At 62.8% G+C, this 20,405-nt stretch overlaps 1 protein-coding gene across 1 annotated transcript in view; it reads left to right on the top strand.

Moving 5' to 3' along the window:
• Positions 1-20,405, top strand: part of PKD1L1 (polycystin 1 like 1, transient receptor potential channel interacting) — a 76,559-nt gene that overhangs the window by 30,109 nt on the left and 26,045 nt on the right. The window contains 15 exon segments of the mRNA XM_039847124.1: positions 1,073-1,173; positions 1,370-1,562; positions 2,712-2,795; positions 4,784-4,991; positions 5,803-5,909; positions 8,096-8,318; positions 9,259-9,624; positions 10,491-10,773; positions 11,372-11,510; positions 12,373-12,457; positions 12,816-13,068; positions 13,601-13,675; positions 14,164-14,305; positions 16,345-16,502; positions 19,647-20,176. Coding sequence (XP_039703058.1) covers positions 1,073-1,173; positions 1,370-1,562; positions 2,712-2,795; positions 4,784-4,991; positions 5,803-5,909; positions 8,096-8,318; positions 9,259-9,624; positions 10,491-10,773; positions 11,372-11,510; positions 12,373-12,457; positions 12,816-13,068; positions 13,601-13,675; positions 14,164-14,305; positions 16,345-16,502; positions 19,647-20,176 — 2,947 coding nt within the window.

Below are 20,405 nucleotides of genomic sequence, written 5' to 3'. Positions count from 1 at the left end.
GGGGCAAGCGGCGGTGCCGTGAGCGGGTCGTGAAAAGCTGGCGGACGAGCTCGCCCGTGGGCGGCGGCGTGAGGCTGCGGTGTCAGGATGCTGGGTGACAGCGTCCTCCGCTCCGGGGAGCAGCGGCCGTCTATCCTGTGGGATCGGTTCCTGCCGGCCGCGGTTGTCACGTGAGAAATGACCTGGCCGGCAGCAACAGCGCAGGCGGCCGCCCCTGGGAGCCCGAGTCTCTGGCCGTGGTCCTGGGCCAGCCTGCTCGTAGTTCCCATTTCTCCCAAAAGGAAAAATGGCTCACGGCGCCGTGTCTGACAGGTGGGGGCGTGGGTCCCCTTTCCCGCTGTGCCGAGGGTGTGGGACGCGGGGGGCGCCTCGGCGGTGAGGTGGTGCGGGCACACCGGGCGCGTGCACGCGGGGGCCCATCGCCAGAGCGCGCGGCCGCTGCACGGGCAGTGTGTCCGCGCCCTGTCCCTCCTCTGGGTCCCCGTGCCTCTCGCCACGTGACAGACTCCAGCCATTCCCGTTCAGACGGGCGAGCCCACCTGGTGCGCCCGGCCGAGGGCGACACCCACCCAGCACCGGGCATGGGCCAGCGCACCCCGGGGGCTCCACGCCCACCCCGTGCGCACTGGGCCGGCCAGTGCCGGGAACTCGTCTGCTGGCCTAAACAGTTTGGTTTCACTTGATTCTTAGTCTCGCACAAAAACGCTGAGCTGGTTCTGAGCAGTTTCTCCCCATCGCTGCTTTGTGCCCGTGGTCCTTGTCTGCGGGTCTGACCGCTCACTGCCCCCGGGGGCGCTGATGCACGTCGTCTGGGCCGCCCTGGGGCCCTGCGCTGCCCGCGTCCTGCAGGCCGGGCCGGCCCGCTTCCTGTCTTGTGCCAGCTTTTACTCTTTAGTGGAAGGAGGAGGGAGGTGTCAGGGGCTCTCAGTGGGGCCGTGTAGCTGGCACTTTGTGCCCATTCAGCCCCCGGCCTCCTCGTAGGGAAAGGGCCTTTGCATGAAGTTGTGGGGCCAGAGCCTTTGAGAGGGAAAAATGAAACAGCTAGCGGTGGCGGCCGCGTGTCTGCCCCCAGGCTCTCGGACAAGCCCACGCCTTCGGACTTCCTCGTGAAGCGGACCTACGCCTGGGACGAGCGCGTCGTGTACATTCACGTGCCCGGGGATTTGCTGACAGGTGGGCGGACACCTTCGCTTTTGGTTCCATCCACGTGGCGAAGCCTCTGCCGTGAGGCACGTGCGTGTCGCCGAGCTTGTCCCGCCCCCGCCGGCTCCGGCCACCCCGCCGTCTGCCACGCCGCCCGCGTCTGGAACGGGCTGTGCCTTTTTGCAGACTTCGGGTTGTCGTTCTTAACCTGTCTCTTCTCTCGTAGACACCACCTCGGGGTATCTGTCCCTGCTGGACGCCGACTTCGACAGGAGGCCTGCGAACCCGTATTTGGCGAGGGCCGTGAACTACACCGTGCGTTTCCAGGCAGCCCGCTGCCTGCTCTGGGACACGGGCGAGTGGGCGTCCGGGGGTCCCTGCCCACAGCCAGGAACTTCCCCGGAGAGAGTGAGCTGCAGGTATGGCCTTCAGTAGGCGGCAGCCCTTTCCCCGCGTTTGGCCCTGGAGCCCCCGACCTTGTCTCCTATAGAGACTGAGCAGCCTGAGCAGGTCACGGCCTGCAGGAGGCTGGGGCTGGCATTTCAGGCCCCTCTGTGCCCGGCCCCCCCGGCGGCTGGCAAGCAGTGAATGGGGGGGCCGTGGGGGGGCGCCCAGGCCGATCGGCTCCGTCGCGAACACGCTGGGCCACCACTCCCGCTGTCCTGGCCGTGTCCTCGTGTGCCCCGCCCCCGTGGCTGTGAAGGGGAACTTTGTGACACCAGGAAAGTCCCTGCACGGAGTCCGGCCGCCTTCTCAGTCCTGTCCTCAGTCAGAAATAAGCAAAGTGGACGATCCGGTCGCAGGCTGCTGTTGCTGCTGTTCATTAGAACAGAGAATGAGCAATTACCAGGCCCGTGAGACACACCTGTGTCGTCTGGAGCAGAGCTGGGTCACAGAGGCTGTTTCCTGGTGGCCCGGGAGGCAGGCCCGTCGGGCCCCGGCGCGTAGGGTGTGACCCATCTCCACGTGTCACCTCCGCTGTTGCCCCCTTTGAGTCTACACACCCTGAACACCCAGAGCTGCGGGAACAGCTGTGTCCCTCGATACTAAACTTCTTTAACGCCCGACGCGGTCAGCCGCTCCCCATGACGCTGTTCTCCGCGGGGCCAGGGGGGCGGAACGAGCTCCGCGAGGGCCCTTCCCCCAGGACACTGTGCAGGGCAGGTGCCGTGTTTAAGAAGCCGGTCTGCGGAGGTCATCGCGGCAGGAGGGCCCAGTGACAGGACATCTGCGACTCCAGGACGGGTGCGCAGGCGGGGTGCCCGGTGTCGGCCCCTAGCGGGCTGTGGCACCGAGCCCGAGACACTCTGGGTTCAGGCGGGACCACAGAGGGGCCTTTGCCGTTGAGATGTCTGCAAGAGGCCCAGGTCCGCAGCGAGGACAGTGTCAGGGTGGCCTCGGAGCCGCACGCGGACGCGGACGTGACACGTCTGTGGTGTCATGTTCCCAAGCCGGGTTTTAGCTGGCGACTTTAACCCAGATCTAAACCACAGGGTTGTTCCCGTGGGGCCCTGTCACCCCGCCTTCCGCAGCCACGCCCGGTGCCCTCACCCGCGTCTCCCTCCTAGCTACGACCGCCTGGCCACGTTCGCCGTCGCGAGAAGGAGCCTGAACCCCAGTTTCGAAGCGAGTGACGTTTCCGCGTTTCAGAGGTGAGTTCCGTTTCCTGAGTCAGGACGAAGCTTCGCCTGCACCGCCGCCCGCTCGGGCTGCCCACGTGTGGCTCTGCGGGCGCCCGACGCCCGTGCCACACGTCACCGCTTTCCGCTGGGGCATGTGTCGTCAGGAGGTTACTACGTCCCACACGGACGGGCGGTGCGTGAGCACGCGGAACGAGCGTGCTCCCCGTGCAGCGTGAGCGCGTGCGACTCGTCCCTTGCGGCCGGCGGGGTCAGCGTCTGCAGTGCCCGCCCCTCCTGTCCTGGTCTATGTTATTGTCATGCTTCCTCTTTCTCGTCAACAGCGTCCCGCTCCAGGTGACAAATTTAAAGTTCGTTGTTTTGCGGGAAGCAAACACATTTAGGCCTGAAACGTGGGCGAGCGGAGTGTGAGCTCGTGTGGGGGGCCCTCCACGCCCCACTGGCCCGCCGCCCGCGTGTGGCGCCAGGGTGCGGTGGCGGCGCCGAGCCAGCGTCTGCCGAGCAATGTCGGTGGCAGCACGCACCTCCTGTGAGTGCTGGGTATGACGCCATGGGGACGTCACCTCGCTTCCGTGTTCAGTCAATCATCTGATAGTCGATTACTTTGTAGACCAGTGGTGGGTCCGATGGTTAGTGATAAGAAGTTAATTCCTGACATCACAGATGCCAGTGGCTGTGACAGTCCCCAAGAGCCCCGTGATCAGGACTCAGGACAGCAGGCTCAACCGTGGGTGCCACTGCGGGGAGAGGGGGGCAGCCCTCGGGGTGTCCAGACAGGAAGGTCACCTGGAGTCAGGCGGGCAGAATGGTCCGGGGGTCGGGCATGTCCAGGAGGCTCCAGGGACCGTCCGGCTGTGAGTGGACGGGCTGAGGCAGGGGAGCCATGAGCTCCCGCTGAGCTGGTGGCTCAGAGCAGGGCTCTGTCCCGGGCAAGAGTGTCCGGCAGAGAAACCAGGAGCAGAGCCCGGCCGTCGGGCGGGGTCAAAGCACGGGGTGGCAGGGCAGGGGACAGCGTCCTCACGCAGCTCAGGCCTCGCGCCTGCCCTGAAGCCCCACGAGCGGCACAGGGCTCTTCCCTGGTTAGGGCTCCGGCCTGCCTGCCTTGCTGCGGACCCCACGCTGTGGGGCTGGGGGCTCGGTGGTGCCCGCCAGCACTGGGCCTGGGGACAGGAGCTGAGCGGACGCAGCAGGCGGGGTCAGCGCCCTGCAGACCCCCGGCCCAGGCAGCTGCAGCTACATCTCCCGCCTGTGCTGGGCGGGAGGGGACCTCGGTTACACCTGCTCGTTGAAGCTTTTGCCCTGCGTCTCATGGTGACGGGGGTGGCTGCCCGTACCCGTTTCATGACAGTTCCGCAGGGAGGACCAGGGTCTCCAGCGGCGCAGTGTCGTGACGCGAGCCTGGCCCATCTTGGGGCCTTCACGCTCGTGCTCCTGGTGCTGGCCACTCTGTGCCTCGGGGGCTCTTAGGTCAGCCTCGTGCACCTTCCCTCCGAGGGGCTCAGCGGCCACGAGCCCAGAGACGGCGGGGCCACGCGCCACCCCATACCCCCGTCCCTTCTCGGCCACCTCGCCAATAAAAATCCACTTTCCTCTTCCAGTTAGATCAGAGAAGACCAGTACGCTGTGTGTGTGCGAGTCGTGTTAGCCCTGTGTGCATAAGTGTACGAGTATCTGCATGTGTGTATTTGTGTGTGTGCATGTGTATCTGCATGTGTGTGAGTGAGTACGTGTTAGCCCATGTGCATACGTGCGTGCATGTATCTGCGTGTGTGTACATGCGTATGTTGCGCCATGTGCATATATGTGTGTGTATGTAGCTGCACGTGTGTGTGTATATGCTAGCCCTGTGTGCATACGTGTGTGTTAGCCCTCTGTGTATACATGTGTGTGTCTGCATGTGTGTGCGTGCGCATGTGTGTGAGCTGTGCTGTGGGATTTGGGCCTCTCTGACGGTTTATTGTCTTCAGTTACTCGTCTTTATTCCTCTCCTTGGCTTGCAGACAGCCAGAAAACCTGCTTCCCAGTCTCGTCATTGCTGTTTTCACGATTCTTTATGCACTTTCGGTCACTAAAAGCCGACGTGTAGATCGTCATGAAAAAGAGAAAACTGGTTACGTTTTTCTGCAAGAGGACACTGGGCCCGGCCACCAGCTGTACGCGGTCGTCGTGGACACCGGCTTCCAGTCCCCGGCCCACTGCAGTGCAAAGGTACTGGTGTCCCTGGATTTTATGGAACTTGAAAAACTGATTCTAAAGTCCGTGTGGACAAGAATCGCAGGGAAGTCACCCCGAGGAAAGAATATCGGGTAGGGGGAGGGGGGACACTCGGGCCGGACGCCCGGCTGGGCTGATGCTCAGGTGGCTGAGCGAGCGTCGTGTGCCCAGAAGACGGACAGGTGTGACTCCAGAGGCGGCACGTGGGGAGCCCGCACAAACCAGAGGGGACCTTTGGCCACTCGATACAATACTTGGGGACAGTGGCTTTCCTGGTGGGAAAAGCAATATTAAATCTTACTTCACATTGTGCTGGAAATGACCCCAGACTAGAAATTTAAAGGTGAAAAACAAAATTTAGAAATTACTCAAAGGAAAACAGTTTGAGATGAGGAAAGATTAAAAAAAAACAGAAATAAATCAGGACTTTTATTTTTTAAAACGATCGGTAAATTATGCTGCATCAGAACTGCGCATTTCTGTGCAAAAGCCCCCCCAGTCAGGACAAGCCCAGCCCGTCTGGGAGCGTGTGTCCGTGGCACCCCAGCCACCCCGCCAGGCCCCGTGGCCCCAGACCCCTGGGCTCCCGCCAAGCAGGGACAGGGGTGGCCGGTGCCCTGGTGAGCGTGAGCGGCGTGGGCCGTTCCAGATGCGACAGGTGGGGACTGGCCCTGGCAGGCCGTGCTTGCCCTGGTCCCTCGTCCCCGCGGACCGGGCCTCCGGGGATGGGCAGGGGGCAGGGGCCGCGCCCAACACACCGGTGTCCTGCGTCCAGCACTGCGAACGCCCCGTGTCTTCATTTCAGGTGTACATGGTTTTGTGTGGGGAAAACGGCCATTCGGGGCCCAGAGAGCTCCACTGTCCGGACCGGGCCCTGTTCCAGAGGAACTCCAGAACCACGTTCATCCTCAGGTAGGCGGGGACAACTTCGGGGGCGCCAGCCCCGACTTTCCGGGAGGGAGCAGCCTCCTGCACGCACGGTCCCACACGGTATCCTCCCAGGCTGCTATCTGCGGGGAGGAAATAGTGTGTTTGCGCATGTTTGTGTGTGTTTGCTCGTGTTTGTGCGTGTTTGTGCGTGTTTGTGCGTGTTTGTGCGGGGACAGAGCCGGCCAGCGGGGGACGCAGGGCTGAGTCGATTTGAGCCAGTAAAATCCGTGATCGCACCATTTTCTTTTTTTGCCCCCAAAAGGTTTATAATCTCATTTCTTTATTGGTAAATTTCAACACCAGCAGTGTCTATGTGTCTGGAACTATCTAGAGTGATACTCATTTAGTTGTTTTTAGAATCAGCGTTTAGTCTGCTCATGCAAATCGGTTTTCTCATTTGAAAAACAGCATAAAAAAGATTGTGCCGAGTGACTGCTTCTCATATTCGTGGGTTTTTTCCATCCTTTTTTAAATTAAATTTATTGGGCAACGTTGGTTAATGAGATTGTGTAAGATTTGCGTGTACACTTCCATGACACAGCATCTGTACCCCGCGTCGCGCGCTGGGGACACTGGGGGCCTGGCGGGGTGGCCAGGGCGCCACTCTGGTCTCCTCTGTCACCATTTGACCCCTGTGCCCCTCCCCCGTCCCTCTGGTCACCACTGAACCATTGTCTGAGTCCATGAGTCTGTCTCCCGTGTCCGTTTGCTTCTTCCAGCTTTACATCCATATATAAGTGAAATCGTGTGGTTCTCAGCTCTTCCTGTCTGAGTGATTTTGCTCGGCACGATAATCTCCGTTGTCTCAGATTCCCTCTCAATGGCTGAGTCGTATTCCATCGTGCACGTGGACCTCATCTATCATAGGACACTTCAGTTGCTTTCGTGTCTTGGTCACCGTGAATAACGCGGCGGTGAACATCGGGGCGCATCCGTCTTTACGGATAAAAGTTTTCGCATTTTTTGGGTAGATACCCAGAAGGGGGACCGCTGGGTCACATGGTCATTCTGTTCTCTGTTTTTTGAGGACCCTTCAAACTGTCGCCCACAGCGGCTGCACCAGTTCGTAGTGCATGAGGTTCCCTGCTCCCCACGACCTCTCCCACACGGCTGCGACGTGTCCTGTTGGTGACAGTTGTGCTAACAGGTGTGCGATGGCATCTCGCTGGGGTTGTGATCTGCATTTGCCCGACAGCTAGTGAGGCTGAGAATCTTTTCATGTGTCCGTTGGCCGTTTGCATGTCTTCCCGGGAGATGTGTCTGTTCAGGTCCTCTACCCGTTTTTTAAGTGGATTGTTAGGGGTTTTTAATTGAGTTATATGAGTTCTTTACGTATTTTGGGTATTAACCCCTTGTTGGAGATCTTGTTTGCAAATATCTCCTTCTACTCAGCTGGTCGCCTCTTTGTTTTGTTGTTGGTTTGTTTTGCTGGTTTTTTATTTTTTTTTGGTTGCTGTGTTTGTTTGTTTGTTTGTTTGTTTGTTTGTTTTTGCAGAAGCTTTTTAGTTTGATGGAGTCCCATGATGTTTATTTTTGCTTTTACTTCCCTGTGCCTTTGGGGCCAAGTTGACAAAAATCCCTCAGAGACCATCGTCCATAAGTATAGTACCTGTTTTCTCTACATATTTTATGATTTCAGGTCTCGAATTCAAGTCTTTAATCCAGTTAGAGTAAATGTTTGTGTTTGGTGTCAGCTAGCAGTTTAGTTTCATTCTTTTGAAATCACAGCATTTCTATGTCATTAAACCTGCTTAAATTAATTAGTTTCATCCCAAATTTGGAAAAGCAAGGACACGTGGGAATGCAGAGATGGTGGGGCTGGGGAAGAGGGACCTTCGTCAGGAGCACAGGCACCTGGTGTCCCCAGTAAACGGAAGGAACCGAGCGAGTGTGTCTTTCTCCCTGTGCATCCCGTTTGTGATGCTTATCGGCTGGGGTAACGCGTCTTCAACAGACAGAAGGGTCAACCCCGGCCCTCTGCCGAGCCCCCGACATGCTGTGCGGCCCGAGTGGACCGGGTCTGGGAAGAGCCGCCAGGGGCCCCGTGTCATGTGACGCATGCAGCAGGCGAGAATTCACAGTGTGCTCTCCCACGAGCCCGAGGGGCTCCTTGGTCGATGTGTCCCCGCCGCCCCCAGGCTGACGAGGTGCTGCGTGTGTGTCCCCAGCACCCCCGCCCCGCTGGGCCCGCTCCGGAAGATCCGCCTGTGGCACGACAGCTGCGGGCCCTCGCCCGCCTGGTACATCAGCCGCGTGATGGTGGGGGAGCTGCTCGCAGGCCCAGGACGGAGCTGGCTCTTCCCCGCCGAGTGCTGGCTGGCCGCGGACAGGCAGGACGGCCGTGTGGCACGGGAACTGGCCTGCCTGCGCCAGGGCCTCGGCTTCTGGAAGGTAGGTGGCACCGTGTCCCCGTGAGGCACCCCTAGACCACGGGCGGGACACGGCGCCTGACCCTGCTCCTCCCGGCTGTGGCTTCCTTAAGTCTGCGAAGTCGCCTTGTCTGTTCTTAGTTACAGCAGGTGGCCAGTCTTCAAAGACGCCTCAGTGCGGTGGCGGCCACATGCGGACGCGCTACCTGTCCGCTTATTCGTTGTTTTTGATTGTGATTACAACAACATTGCGGAACGCGTGGTTGCCCGTGGTCTGAGGCGTTCGGGGTCACTGGTTAAGGACTCCCGAGGGTCCCGGACAGACCTGAACAACCCAGACAGGCGGTGAACAGCACAGCGTGCTGAGGCAGAAGGGCGGGGCGTGAGAAAGGGCGAAACCCTCAGCATCGCACACGCTGACGCCGAAACGCGGCCCGTGCAGGCCCCGGCCCTTCGTGCGCGTGCGCGTGCTTAGCACAGTTGTCGTCACCATCCTTGTGCATTCCGCACGCTGATCTCCCACTTCGGGGTAAATGTCTTCACGAGTTGTCTTTAAACCGTCACTGAGAGGCCGCGCAGTGGCCCGTCAGGCGCCGTTTCTCTGAAGTACCCGCACGTTGGGCATTTTCAATTCTCTGTCATTTGTTTCCGTGATGGAAGACGTTGTAGGGAACACTTTCACGCTTGCAGACACTCGAGGGTGCGGCAGGTGGGGACAGGTGTCCCAAAGCCGCAGGGCCCAGTGACGGTGGGACTGGGCGCGGGCAGCGTGGGGATGGGCGGCTGCGAAGGGGCTGGAACGCCCGGCCTGGCTCGGCGACCCGCCCGCGAGAGTCCCAAACCCGGGCTCAGAAAGCCCGGTTGTCGCCTGACCCCCTCACCGCCCCCTGCCCCCTGTTATGGCCCCTCCCCCGCACCCCGCCGCGGCAGCCCCTGCTGACGCGCGCTGCGGCCCGTTGCAGCTTCTGCGCTGGAGGTTCGCGGAGCTCCTGGAGGACTTCCACGTGTGGGGCGCCCTGCACAGCCGGCCCTCCGGCCGGGGCCTGCCGCTCACGCCTCGCCTCGGCGTCACCTTCACCGTGCTGTGCGCCCACGCCTGCCTGGCCGCCCTGGTCACGGCCGCTGGACCCGAGCAGGTGGGAGGGTTTTCCTTGTGGGGCGCCCGAACCCCAGGCCCACAGCGTGGCCCCCTCCCGACCCAGGAGGCTCTGGACTCGCTGCATGGAGAGAGGTTACAGCGACAGGGGCCCCATGTCCGCGAGGCTGGCGTGACGGGGCCGGGAGGGGTGTGCGGGACGGCGGGCTCGGCCTCAGCTGACCGCCACCGTGTGGGAGCCCGTGCCCGCCACCATGGGGCGTGGCTCTCCAGGGGAGTCGGCAGCCCCGGACCCTCTAAGAATGTGTCTGTTTTGAAAGGCTGGTGATCAGTTCAAATTTTAAAAAACCCTCTGACCAAAGAAACAGAGAGCAGTTCTGATGGCCACCCTTGGCCATGGGACGCTGGTTTGCATTCAGCAGCTCTGGTGTCACGGTCCCCACGCGGTCGGAACGGAGACCCTGCCTCTCCTGAGGCAACTCGCAGCGCGGCCTGCGGGGTGAGGAGAAGCAGCCAGGCCGGCTGCTGACGACAACCTGCGGCCGTTCCCTGCCCCGGGGGCGGAGGGTGTGGGTCCGTCTCGGCGGCAGGGTTCGGTGGTGCGTCCACAGGGAGCCGGAGTTCAGAGTGAGCGTGGTCCCCCGATGGGTCAGTAGGATCTTTCCTAAAAAGAATGACAAGCGTGTACAGTCCGTAAGGACAGGGTGAGGAATGTCATCCAGGAAGCGGACAGCTGTGTCCACCCGGGACGAGGGTCGCGGTCAGGAAGCCTCAGGCTGGCCGTTCTCTGAGGTGGACCAGTCGTCTGATCTTGCTCGGCTCTGTGGGTTGGGGACCCTTTGGGGGTGCTGATGCCTCTTGTCAGATGGTAGCAAGGACTGAATCGGCCGGGCACGCGACGTGCCTGGTGTATAGTGACACCGGCCGACGTTTTCCAGTCCAAAGGGATTTGGGCAGCAGAAAAGCCCGAAAGGACCCTCTGGTCTTCCTCCCTTCAGTCCCGGGCCGGGAGGTCCAGACGCGGGAGCCAGGCGGCTGGCGACGTCGCGTGCGCGCATGCGAACTGCACGTGAGATCACAGATGACTGGGCGATGTGACCACTGCTCTCGTCCCTGCAGCTCCCGCTGGGCGTCGGGCCCCCCGGTGTCCCTCCGGGGGCCCTCGGCTCCAGTTTCCTGTGCACGCTCCTGGCTTCCCCCGGGGCGCAGCTCCTGTCGCTGCTCTTCAGGCGTGGCGAGGTACGCGGGTCTGCGTGGGCCCGTCCTGGCGGGACTCTGGGGTGCCACCCGAGTGACCCCCTTCCTCTGCAGGAAGCCAGCACGCCGTCCGGAGCACAGCCACGCCGGCCCCCGAGAGGGATGCCCAGCGAGGCCGCTCAGGGTGAGCGTGCACCCACGAAGCTCAAGGGGCTCGTCTGCTCGTTTGAAGGTTGCAGGGAGGTGACGAAGTCTGAACGGGGGTCGGAGGCACTCTGCCTCGCGCTGGTCCTTGCCGCCCGGTGGACGCTGCACATCCATTCACACTGCGTTCATCACGGGAAAGCTGGGCTCTATTCCATGTGTTCCCAAGACAGTTTTGGGGTGCCCGGGCCCCACCAGCACGCAGCACCCCCGTTGAGCCACGTTCTGAGTCTCAGGAAGGCCCGTCCCTCCTGGTGGGCTCGAGGGACAGAGGGAGAGTAGATGCTGGGGAAGCACGTCCCCAGGGCTCTCTCTTCCTGGGGCAGGGTCGGCCTTCGTGGGCTGGTCGGGCCTTCACCTGATTGGACGAGGCCCACCACTTTGGGGAGGGCAGTTTGCTTTATTCAGTCCACCGAGTCAAATGCTGATCTCACCCAGACACACTCACAGGCACGCCCAGAATAATGTTCCACTAAAAGCATGGGCACCTGCGACCCAGTCAGGATGACATAAAATTAATGACCACCCTGGAGATGACAGTCTCCGTGAGCATGCCTGCCCTGCCTGCTCTTCCTCAGCCCCCGGCGGTGGATCGGAAGGACGTGCGGCGCCCTGGTGGCCTCGGGTGCCTCTGCCGTGGTTGGGCTCCGTGGCGTGGGCCATTTGCGGGACAGTCTCTGTGGCCTGTGGCCTGGGGACAGGATTGCTAGGATACAGGTGAGCCGCGAAAGTTTTCCGATGTCCTCCCGCCTTTGGACGGCAAGTCCAGCAGTTATGTCCGTCCCTCGACCCCACCAGGAGGGACGGGCCCACCGCCCACATTTCTGGGAACCTGTAGAGTGTGGCCCAGTCGTGGCCCTTGCGGTTTCGGCCCTCACTGTCCCTCCCCAGCCCCGGGGTGAAGGGCGTCCTGGGCAAACCTCGCAGGGTCCCAGCGTTCCACCTGGCTGGTGGTGTCCCAGTGGCTACGAGAAGCCACAGGACCCTCACCCGAGGCAGGAGGGGACCAGCTGCTGCGCCCCCAGGAGGACGAATGGCATGTCCTTAGCCGTCACCTGCCATCTGAGAAAGCGCACGCCTGGGATTCTGACTCTGTCCCACGCACGCGCTGCCTCTCGGCCTGGTCCCCAGGCGGGTCGGGCCACCGCGTGCGACCCCGGGGTCGTGCAGCAGGCTCCGTGGGCCCACGCTGTCCTAAGCCACAATAATGGTGCCGAATTCGCAGGGTGTTACGGGCAAATGCCGTCCCCGGTGCGACCCCATTAGCTCAGCAGCCGGGCGGCTCGGGGCTCAGCAGCTGTGACATCTGCTGCCAGCCGCCTTCCTCCCGTCCCCTCCGTGCTCTCTGCCCGTGTGGGCCGGCCCTTCCTCTTTCTCTTCGGTAGCTCCAGGGCAGCTGATGCCTCTCTGGCAGGAAGAGGGTCCCCTTCGGGCAGGACGACAGGGAGCCCACCCCACCGCCCCTTCCCCGCAGCCCCACAGCCACCCAGGGTCACGCATCACGAGCACAGACACTCCAGCCTTTGCGTGTCCCTGCGTGCGGCCGGGTGGGGACCGATGGCCTGTCTCCCTGGCGCAGGTTCAGCCAGACGCAGTGTGTGCAGTGGCTGTGCCTGCTGACTCTCTCCGTGGCCTGCTGTGTCCTCGTCACCCAGCCACTTACGGTGAGCAGCCCCCGGGCTGGAGTCACTTCCCCTCCGCGGGGCCTGGCAGCGGGTGGCAGCTCTGCTTGGGGCGTGTAACCATTTTCACAGCTTGAGAGGAGCGGGGACCGGGGCCACACCGGGCTGCTCGAGGGCCTGTCATCGGTCCCCGCAGTCCCTCTGTACCCCAGTGTTCACTTGGGGACACCGAGCCTCGGAGAGCAGAGGGCTCGGCGCAGGGCCGCACCCAGGGAGTGGGCGGCGGGGTCTGGAGGCAGTGGCCCTGCCGTGTACCTAGGCTGGGCCGTGCGTCCGGTCCTGACGGGAGCAGGGCCAGCTCCATGGGGTGGTGACCGCCATGTCCACTGTCTCCCCGCAGATTGGCCTGGCGGCTTTGGGCTTCGCTTGGGAGAGGAAGGACGATGAGCACTTTTTCGCTGCATCTTTGCACGAAGCCACCAAGGCCCTGGGTGCCGAGCTGGAGGGACTCTCCAGGCCCCGCAGGCCCCGCTCTGCCGGCTGCGACGTGCCCGAGCTGGAGGAGGTGGGGACGGGGCCCGTGGTGGCCACCGAGCTTAGAGAATCGCAGGGCAGCCTCGGCACGCGTGTCCGAACTCACGCTCTGAATCCACGTTCGCTTGTGGTGCTGGGGACCGTGGGCGCGCTTTAGTTTCTTATCCTTCTTTGCACACACGTGTGACAGGCGGACAGTGGGACCCACTTCCTTACCTTCCCCCCACCCCAAAGAAACCGTCAAAAGGAGCGTATTTTAAAATATTGAAGAAAATGGGAAATATAAATTTTCTCCATGATTTTGGAGAACTTTAGTCCATTTACATTTCAGTGGAGCTGCAGGAAGCTCACTCCTCACCCCCCCCCGCCCCTCCTTCCCTCCCTCCCTTCCAAGGCCAGCTCCTCCCGTGCGGGCACAGCGCTCTCCGGGGCGGTGCGGGGGACGTGAGAGAAGAGAAAGCTCCGTCCGCAGGCGGCGTGTGCACGTGCGGCGTGTGACCAGGGCGTGATGGGGTCCGCTCCCAGTCAGGCCTCGTCCCCGCCCCGACTCTGGTCCTCTCAGAGGAGACCGTGACCTCCGAATGGCTAAATGGCCATTGGGATGGCTCGTCCGAGGCCATGCACCCATCCCGGCCGACCTTCCGGCCTCAGCTGGGACTCCTGATGGCACGGCAAGTGCGCTGAGTGTGGACGTGCGTGTGAACGTGGACGTGAGTGTGGACGCCTGTGAGTGTGGACATGTGTGAGTGTGGACGTACGTGTGAATGTGGACGTACACGTGAATGTGGATGCGTGTGTGAGTGGACGTGCGTGAGTGTGGACGCGTGTGACTTGGACATGCGTGAGTGTGGACGCGTGTATGAATGTGGACGTGCGTGCGAGTGTGGACGCCATCCGGCCACCGCGTGGCGTCTCGCTCATGCGGTGCTTACGCTCACCGTCCCCGGGTCCCGACGAGCCTTGCGAAGCAGGAGCACATGCACGTGTTTTGAAGTGGGTGGGACTGACCCTTGCACGGTGACGGAAGGGGACGCGGCCATGTGCGGAGTAGCCTCAGGCCTGGGCTCCGGCCTCGGGCGGCCGTGCCCTGCTGCGCCCCGGGCCTGCCGCCTGCGGCTCTGCGGGCGGCGTTGTCCGGTCCCTCGCAGCTTTGGGGTCTTGGCTTCCTCCCCACTCCAGGGCGTCTCCTCTCCGTCCCGTGCGCCGCGCCCCAGGCTCAGGGCTGTCGTCCCCACAGGCCTTGGCTGCACGACAGCGAGCACGCCGCCTGCGCTGGGCACGGCCGCCGTCCACGGCCCAGCTGAGAGTCGTCCGCGCGAGGATGAGGAGAGAGGCCCGGGAGCGGGCGGCGCTCAGGTGGGTGGGGCCGCGTCGGAGCCAGCGCACGGGCGGGTCCCTGGCCGGCCCGGAGCCCGCCCCAGCACCCCGATGCCGGGGCCGGAGCCCGAGTCAGCGGGCGGAGCGAGGCCGTGACGGCAGCCGGGTGAGGTGCCCCATCTGTGCAGACGGCGCCTGGGGTCGGACCCTGTCCCCAGCGCGCCAGCCCCACCGGCCGCCGACTTCCGCCTCTCCACGCGGGGCGCACGAGGGCGCGGGAGGCGTGAGACAAAGCCTGCCGCCCGGGGCAGCCAGGTAGGCGGTGATGCATGCAGATGCACACGGTGCTCCGGGCCCAGTCGGCCTGGTTTCTAGCTAAACCCCACAGCTGAGAGAGGCCGTGCTCACGGCGAGCTTCCCCGGCCCGGCCCGCGGATGCCTGTCTCACCCACGCCGCCTCAAGGGGTGCGGGCCGACCTGCGTGGGAGCCTGTCCCCTCACCAGCGGAACCTTCCCCACAAACTCCGCTGGAGTCTGTCGAGGGCTGGGAGTTCCCGCGTTTCCCGAGGGAGCTGCTGGCTTGCACGCTGTGCGAGGACAGACGCCTGGCCAGGTCGGCGGACGCTGGGGACCCAGCTTTCTCAGACGTGACGAGGTGTTGGTCCCGTGCTCCCTGAACAAACGCCGCCCTGGGAGAAGGCGGAGGGGGGCGCGACGTTTCTCTGCACAGAGAGTTCAGCCGCCAGACGAAGGCGGACGACGGGAGCCTGACCGTTTCTGCGGCCTCTGCCGGACAATGCGTCTAAGCACTGACGACGCAACGTGACAGAGAAAGAACCGGCCCCTCTGTCTGTCCTGATGGAAACCCGTCCCCCGTGACGTCATCTACCCAAACGCCCCGGTCCCGACCTGCGCGAGCTTCTGTGCCAACGTGCAGGTCCCCGTGAGAGCACCCAGCACGGGGTCCGCACGGGGAGAAGGCGGCGGGACCACAGCCCGGCAGCCAGACAAATAAACGCAAAAACCCGCAGAGAGACGGCGGGGGCCGCAGGAGGAGGGAGCAGCTGACGCGATTCGCCGTAGAACGGACTAAGAAGGACCATGCGAGCATCTCAAGAGAAGAAGAAAAAGCATTTAATAAAATGCAACATTCACGCATGGGGAAAAAAACAAACTCCGAGAACCTCCCCAAACTCGCAAAGCGTACCTGTGAAACCCACGACTCCACTCACACCGGGAGCGTTAGCCACTGCCGTGGGCACGAGAAAGGAACGAGACGCTTACAGACGCGAAGGGAGACACGACACAGCCCGTCGGCAGATGCCGTGGGTGGTGGGTGCGGAAACTCCTGAACCACCTGTGGGAAAGGCTCCAAGAACTAGCAGGTGCATTCAGCCAGGCCGCCGGACCGTCGCTGTGCGCCCCGGCGCCGGCACAGGCCGGGGGAACCGAAAGTCGGCAAAGCAACGCCGTCAACGGCGGCTCCAAGAAACCACGTCTGAGAACTTAGAAACCGACGTCTGAGAACCCGCAGCGTTCGCGTGCCCAACAGCTCGGGGACGAGGAGCTGGAGAGGGCCGCTGCGTCCACGGATCGCTCTGCACTGCCAAGGTGTCTGTTCTTCCGAACCGAAACCCGGCAAGCTTTTCCACAGATGCGGACAAACCGATTCTAAAACTTACGTGGGAAGCAAAGCAGTCCTAAGAAAGAAGAGCCAAGTCGGTGGGCTGACACTGTGCGACCTCGGGATTTAGCATAAAGCCACAGGCAGCAGGGGCCGGGGGTCCGTGAGGACAGACACGTAGGCCAGGGACAGGACAGACGGCCCGCAATACAGCCGCACAAACACGCCCAGCTGGTTTTTGGAAAAAGCACAAAGGTAGCTCATCGGAGAGTGGTTTTCAAACCCGGTTCTGGAAAAATCGGAGGCCGATGTGCAAAAACATGAACCTCAGCACACACCTCACCCTCAAACAGAAACTCCCACCCAGCGACTAAACCCCGGCTCCGCTGGGGCTGCGCGGCTGGGTCTGCACCCGCGGGTGGTGAGGGTGCTCATTCAATTTTTCTTTCTGCAGAGACGCTTGCGCGTACGCCCTCATGCTGCTGCTGCATTTGCTGATAGTGCACGGGAGGTTCTCCCAGGATGAACGTGCGCTCAGCCACGCCGTCCGCGACGCGTTCACGAGGTATGCCGTGTGGCGAACCGGCGTCCACTCCGCCCGGGGCTGCCGCAGTGAGAGCGGCTGGTGTTCGTAGCTGGCGACTCCGAGGAGGGCCCGAGCTCCGGGCCCCAGGCCAGCGCCCGCACGCTGCTGTGAGCAGATCGGGAGCAGGCCCTGCGGACCATCTAAGCCACTTCCGAGTGACGTTTTACCCAGGGAAGGCTCGCCCGCCCACACAGGACACGGATGGGGTCGTCACATCGCCCTGGGGACACTCCCCGGCTCACAGGAGGTCTCCAAGCGCGGACTTTGGGCCCACGGCAGCACCTCATTTCCGTAACTCAGGAAGAGGCGATGTTTTGAGGCACCTCACGGTCTGGGAGCTGAGATGCTGGGACAAAACAGGGTGTCGCTGTCCTTTCTCGGGGAAACAGCCGAGTTCTTCAACCAGAGGCTGTCGTTAGAATTCACAGGAAGTGGCTCCAGCTTCAAGCGGCCATAGCGCCAGCCCCTGCCGCTTCTCAGGGTTCATGTATTTCCTCCTTTTAAGAGTGATAGGTGTTGGTCAGGTGAACTTGGAGGAACCAGGAGGCAGGAAGCAGAAAGGTCACCGTGATGACTCCCACCCAGAGGCAGCATTTGTCGTCGGCTTGATTCTCCAGGTTCGGTGTCTGAAATTAGGGTGCCAGTCATCGTCCACGTGTCCATTTAGCGTAGCGTTCCTTTTCCGTCGAAAGCTGTCAGTCGTCAGTGTCAGAGTTTATTTTCACCCGCCAAGAATACTCAGTCTGATGGCCCTTCCTCCCAGAGCGGCCTGGCCTTGAACTCTGAAGTGCGTGGTGCGGATTCGTATCGATTCTTTGCTGCAGTTTCAGTGGTGGGAAAGAGTATGCGCCAAGGTTTCCTTTTTCCGGAGAATATTTAAAAGCGTGTTCCTGCAGCTTGTCCGTGAAAGTATTGCCTTCGACTGATTTAATTTGATGTAAGTTATTTTTATCGAGTTGTTTTTTGACACAGGCAGGTGGCTGGCAAATCTGCTTAACCTCATCTGTTGTCTAAGGACTGATTCTCACTTTCTGCAAGAGGGGGTGATGGACAGCCGCCCGATGCCGGCGCGCGAGTGTAGAGTCACGACCCACGAGGGCAGCAGGGCCTGGATGCCCCAGGGCTCCCCGCAGCCTGTCACCCGGCTTCTCACTGGGGAACATTCCAGCAGGAAACAAAGCAGGGTTTCCTGCCTCTGCCTTTGCCTGGACAGCAGTGACTCTGCAGATGACCACTTTCTCAGTGCCTCCCCCGCCCCCCAGCCACCGGCACCGGCACCGCCGCCTCCACCCCGTGCCGGCGCAGTTCTGCCAGCAGGTGGCGCTGTGCACACGGCAGCCGGGGTCCTGGCTGGGCTGGTTGCTTTTCTCAGGGCACCTGTCTGTCCATCAGCTCTGCTCGGCGCCTCTCGCACCAGTCAGCCTCTGGATCCCCACATCAGAAACTTGGCTGCTGAGATGCTTACGCTGCACCCCAGGGCAGAGCGGGGGGCACACGGGGACGGAGCTCCGAGGCTGCACCCACGTTTCCCGCGCGGTGCCGAGCCTCGCTGCCCTCAACCCCTGGCCGCCGGCCAGGAGGTGTGTGTGTGCTGGTGTGTCCTGGGCTGTGCAGAGTGGACCAGGCAGCTCCTTCAGGGGCGTTTGCCGGCCCGGCGGAGGCGTGAGCGCCGCAGTGAGGGGCTCCTGGGCTCAGCCCGCATTCTGATGCTGGGGACGGGCACGGGCACGGGCAGGTCTGCGTCCCCTCACCTCACCCTCGCCCGTGGAGCGAGGCTGCTTGGCTTCTCGTGCCTCCATGAAGAAGTATCACGTTGTCACATTCTTACATATTTAAGTTTTACTTGAAGTTCCTGGGAACTCAGTAAAGTCTTTGTGAAATTCCAAGCCAAATGAAGTCAGCCGCCAAGTGAAGCCCCGGGAAATGAGGCAGTCGCTCCATCCAGGTGCCACAGACAGGTGACGAGTGCTGCTCTAACTTCATCTGGCTCAGCCGCCTCGGGGCCCGTCCCATTTAATTGCAGTGGCCTGGGGTTGTTGGGTTTGCCGCCCGTACCCCAAGTGGGTCTAGAATGAGGGACGAGCTGCACGCAGACGAGACGTGTGACATCGGTCTCTGGGTCATGCTGTCTTCAGCGTCACCCCAGCAGGGAGCCAGCGTCGGAAAGTGGCTGTTTCCCCACATGGTGCAGAGTCGACGGCCTCGGCGGTCTGTCCCTCTAGTCTGTGAAGGCGCGGACGACGGTGTATCCTTCTGGAAAGGGATGGCTGTCAGACAGGCCCGCTTCCCCGCACAGACGACCGAGACCGTGCCGGAAACCCGCACTCACCTCCCCCGCTGAGCTGCTCTCTGCCCTCCAGGTTGTCCGTCCTCGCCTTCCCCCAGCCGCGTTCCGGAATATGCTCGGGGCTGTGCCAGCCTCCTTCATGTCTCTGTCCCCTCCTGCGCCCTCCGTCCCCTGCCTCCAGCCTGCACTGCCGTAGGCACACGGGGGGACCAGCGTGTCTGAGCAGCGTGGCTGGTTGACAGCCAGCGCCCTGCGGGGCCCGCAGACTGGGCTCTGACAACGTGGGAACCCATGAGAGACGGGTGTGGGTCATCGGGAGATGACCCTGCATAAGGGGGGGACACGGCCGCTAAGACGGGCTGGCCCACCGGACTTCTGTGTCCACGCGCCGTGGGCAGTTCGGCCGCACGTGCCTCCCTGCCAGCCGTCGGTACATCTCCACGCTCACGGCGTCAGTGACACGCCCCTCACGGAACGTTTCTGTCTTTGGCTTCCTCCTGTACGTTGTCCACTTTGTCACGAAGTCAGCTTGGTTCTCCCCGGCGTGGGTCCCAGCAAGCTGAGATGATCGGCTCCGCTGGCCGGGTGTCCGTGCCCCATTCGGGAAGTGAAACGGCCCCCCGACAAGCGAACTAGACGAGCCGCCCATCTGGCCCGCGCTGTCCCGTCGCACAGGCCACGGGGCTCAGGGAGGAGGGGAGGGTCCGGTTTCCTTGGCGGGGAGAGGAAGGCTACGTGCCGTGCCGGCGGCAGCGGTGAGAAGGGGCCGTCTGGCCCGCGGGTCCCAGCCCCCTGCGCTCGCTCTGACCCGGCCGCAGTGGCCCCACGCCCTCCGGTGAGCCCCGGGGACGTTCGGGCCTTTTCCTCGCCGTCCCCCCGCCAGGAACACCCTCCCTCGGCCGACCCCACGGCTCCTCCTTCATCACCTTCCGGCCGTTTCTGAAATGTCGCCTGGTGCTGAAGCGTTCCGTGGCCACTGCGCTGAAACCGCCGCTGCCCGCTCGGCTTTCTCGCCAACGCGTTGTGCTCATTTGTCGTGTTTCCCCACGAGGGCGGGGTTTGCCCGTCAGCTTCCCGGTGCCGAGGAGAGCGCGTGGCAGCACCCGCCACGGCACAGCGACGTTCGCCGAGCGAGCGAGCGGGCGACCTGTTCGAGGGCCGAGTCGGGCGCTGCCCCCCGCCTGCCTCTGCGGAGCAGAGGGCGCCGCGCTGCGGACGGCTCCGCGGCGTCTCCCGCGGGCACTGACGTCGCGGGAGAGAGAAGTAACGTGTGGCTTCTGTTCTTGCCGCAGACGTGCCGGGAGCGCCCCCGGCGGCCGGGGCGGCGTGGACGGCTGGTGGCACTGGAGCCGGAGCACGCTGCTGGACGGCCTGTTCCGGGGCAGCGTCCCCGCGGGCTCGCCGGGCGCTCAGGTGGGCCTCCCTCCGCTCTCCACCGGGCCGCCGTCACGGGAAAGCCCGCCACAGCGGGCGGCGTGGGACCCACAAACACTCGCCCTGCGACACTGTAGGGTCTAGGTCGCAAGACCAGGGCCTGTCTGGTGGGTGCACGTGGCCCCGAGCACCTCGTCCCTTTCTGTGCCCAGCACGCCTTTGCCCCCTCACACACGCACGCACGTGCACGCACGCATGCACACACGCG

Source organism: Pteropus medius, unplaced genomic scaffold (genome assembly GCF_902729225.1).
Source record: "Pteropus medius unplaced genomic scaffold, Ma_sr-lr_union100, whole genome shotgun sequence".
Taxonomy (NCBI): Eukaryota; Metazoa; Chordata; class Mammalia; order Chiroptera; family Pteropodidae; genus Pteropus; species Pteropus medius.
This window is presented reverse-complemented; position numbering and strand designations above follow the sequence as displayed.